This window comes from Entamoeba histolytica, genomic scaffold (assembly GCF_000208925.1).
Source record: "Entamoeba histolytica HM-1:IMSS scf_1104750516847 genomic scaffold, whole genome shotgun sequence".
Classification (NCBI taxonomy): domain Eukaryota; phylum Evosea; order Mastigamoebida; family Endamoebidae; genus Entamoeba; species Entamoeba histolytica.
Window position 1 is genome coordinate 1 of NW_001915585.1, and position 3246 is coordinate 3246.

The 3246-nt window shown below is 22.7% G+C and overlaps 1 protein-coding gene and 1 pseudogene across 1 annotated transcript; one reads left to right on the forward strand and one right to left on the reverse strand.

The window, feature by feature from the left end:
- The first annotated feature begins 529 nt into the window (after window positions 1–529).
- On the forward strand, window positions 530–1105 carry EHI_038020 (annotated as a pseudogene).
- A 297-nt stretch (window positions 1106–1402) lies between these two features.
- Window positions 1403–1867, reverse strand: EHI_038030 (uncharacterized protein; the record flags this gene model as incomplete). The annotated part of the gene is made up of 1 exon (XM_001914423.1): window positions 1403–1867. One exon carries the CDS (start codon window positions 1865–1867, stop codon window positions 1403–1405), a length of 465 nt encoding a protein of 154 aa, XP_001914458.1.
- Between the last annotated feature and the right edge of the window lie 1379 nt (window positions 1868–3246).

A 3246-nucleotide genomic window follows, 5' to 3' on the forward strand; every position in this document is an offset into this window, starting at 1 on the left:
CTTACTATGGAAAACTGTAAAAATGCAATTAATCCAATTGAAAACCGTACTCTTCAAATTAACTATTCTACTGTTGATGAAATCAGAGACTCTCATTTTCTCATTTATGTCTATTATGATAAAGGATGTAAAAACTTACAATATATTTTTGGTAAAAAGAAATTATGTTTTCCTCAGGATGGAAGATGGTGGAATTTTACAATAGTAAAGAATACAATCCAAAGTGGGGAATACTCTGACTCATCTTGTTTAGACCTTGTTAGTAATTTCACTACCGACTTAAATGTTTGTTTAACATATCCTCAGAATGTATTTTATATTGATCCTTCAAAAAATGAATTACCAGGATTAAATTTAGATTATGACTATAACTATAATCATGTTGAGAATAAAGCTGAAATGATACTTGGTTATTTAACTATCATGTTATGTATCTTCAGTCTCATATAAGATATTCATTGATAGTACTAGAATCTAATTAATCTATTCTTTGTCTTTTATTTCTTTTTCACTAAAACTAAGAAAAATTATGAGATCAAGACGTACACTAGCATCCACAAGAAGAAGTGGACTTACTCCAAAACCTACAGCAAAGAACTTTGATATAAATGATTGTGCTGGAAATATCACTGTCTATAAAGTGGACCAGATTCTTCAATTTGATCCTACTAATATGAAAAGTGCTACAGCAATAGTAGAGAATAGTAACACATCTCAAATCAATGTTGATATGACTAGTTTAAAGACTGAATTATTTAGAACAAAGGCTAATTATGACCTAAGATTTAATGTTAAATTATCTAATGATGATAATAATGATGATAATACTAATACTAATGAAAAGATATATGGAATAGGATTCTTATTTCTAATTAATGATAAGAAAACAAAATATGACGTTATTATGTACTGTAATACAAGTGAGAGTCAAATTCAAGTTCCATTAGAAAGTAGTTTGTCATTTAATCTTAATGACTCATTCTTCTTATTTGGAGAAAATGCTTACTCATCACTTACTATTAATCATCCTATTGTTTCTATTGAATATAATGATTATCTACAGATCCTATTAAATAATATGCCATTTGGTCTTAAAGAATCTTAGGTGATTTCACTTTCTCTAATGTTCTCAGTATAGTAAGTTATGATTATAATGAAACTACTGGTTCATGCTACTTAAACTAATTGATTATTTCTTAAAAAGAATTCAATTATCATTTAATTGTTAATTAATTATCTCTTTCTTAAATAATTTTCTTCTTCTACTCATACCTTGATTAGGAGTATTCTTCTCATTCTCTCTTTTACTAGTAGTAGTAGTCTCATCACTTACAAATACATATTACACATTATCACTTCCTAATGTATATTCAGTAGTACTTTGTTCAAAAATAACATCTTCTTACTTTCCTAATAAAAATGCTGATTTTCTTGGTAAATGTAATGTACCTTTAATATCTATTCCATGATTTCTCTCTACCATAAATGATTTATTAGTAATAGAAAAGTCTCCATCATAATTCTCTATATCTGTCTTCCAATATGAAATTCTATATGAATTAGCTAAAAACAAATATGGAACTTTATCCTTACTAGAAACTACCATTCCTCCTATAATATATTTATTAGAAATAATATTGTGAGAGTACAATCCTATTTGAATAGCATAATCGTAATCATCATTTGTTTTGTCTATTTCTTCATTATTCTGGATATCCTTTATTTTCATCTCACTCATATCCACTTTGTACAAGTACTTAATAACTTCTCTTGCCATAACTTCATTCACTAATTGAACATTAGTTGTAAAATCAATGCTATAATCTTTAAATACTTGAATATCAAGTTGCTTCTCACTCATATTCATATTCTTATTTTCTTATTCTCGTTTTTATATTCTAGAATTTAAATGAAAATAGAATAAAAGAGTTGAAATAGATAATTAACCTCTCAGTGATACTTTGTAGTTAAATGTGATGTTGAGTGCACAGCCTCGGCAACGAAAAAAAGCAAATAATGGAAAAAGAAGAGAAAGATATAAAAGAATAAAAAGAAATAAGAAGTAGAAGGTGATGAAAAATAAAATTATGAAACTAAGAAAAAGTAGAAGAAGATAAAGAGTAATAAAATAGAATAGATAATAAAAGAAGAAATAAAAAGTGTATTTTTAATGTAAAAATTAGAAATATTCAATAATAAGTGTCTAATTTAATTGTGTAAAATGATTAACAATATTTTATTAATGAACAATATTTTACTCTGTTTTATGTTTATTATTTATGTGTATAATTTCATTATGATGTTTATTATATAATCAATCATATGTGTTATGTTATTATAACATATAATAAGTGATAAAATATAAATGAAAATGATATGAATATATGATATAGATTGAATATAAAAACAAAAGAATAATAAGAATAAATGATAAATAAATATAGAAATGATAATCAATGATATAATAATAAAATCAAAGTATAAAAGATAAAATTAATATTAATATAAAACAAAAGAGAATAAATATAAAATGAAAATAGATATAAATGATAATAATATAAAAATGATAAGAATATAAAAATGATAAGAATATAAAAATGATAAAGATGAATAAACAAATACAACTAAATATAAAAGAATAACAATAAGAAAATCTAAATAATATAAACATAAAAATAATAAAATAAGAATAATATAATAATATATAGATAATAAGAAGAATACAATGATATAAATAATATAAACAGAGAAATAAATATAAAAATACAATAGATAAATAACATATAAATAAAAGAATATGAATAATAAAAATAAATATGAATAATCAAATAATCTATTTCATTAATATTTCATACAAAATATAAATGATTATAAAATATATACATAAATAAAATATATACATATTGTATATTTATCATACTTTTTATTTTTTTATTTTTTTTAGGAGCAAAATATAATAAATGGAATATTCTATGGATGCAAATTTTTTTGCATCTTTTTTCTTTTTTGTAAATTATTTAGATGCATTTTTTCTTTGCTAATTTTCGTACCCGAAAGAGTAAGTTATGAATGAGTAATGAATGAAAGCATTGTATATTAATTTAATGAAAAATCAGTTAGTTAATATCGTTGAAATATGAAATTCTTCGTTAGAACTATGTTCTATGAAATAGAATATATTCTATCACTAAATTAAATAACTATAAAGACACAAAAAGAAGAAATGATTTAGATGTGTTGTTAGAA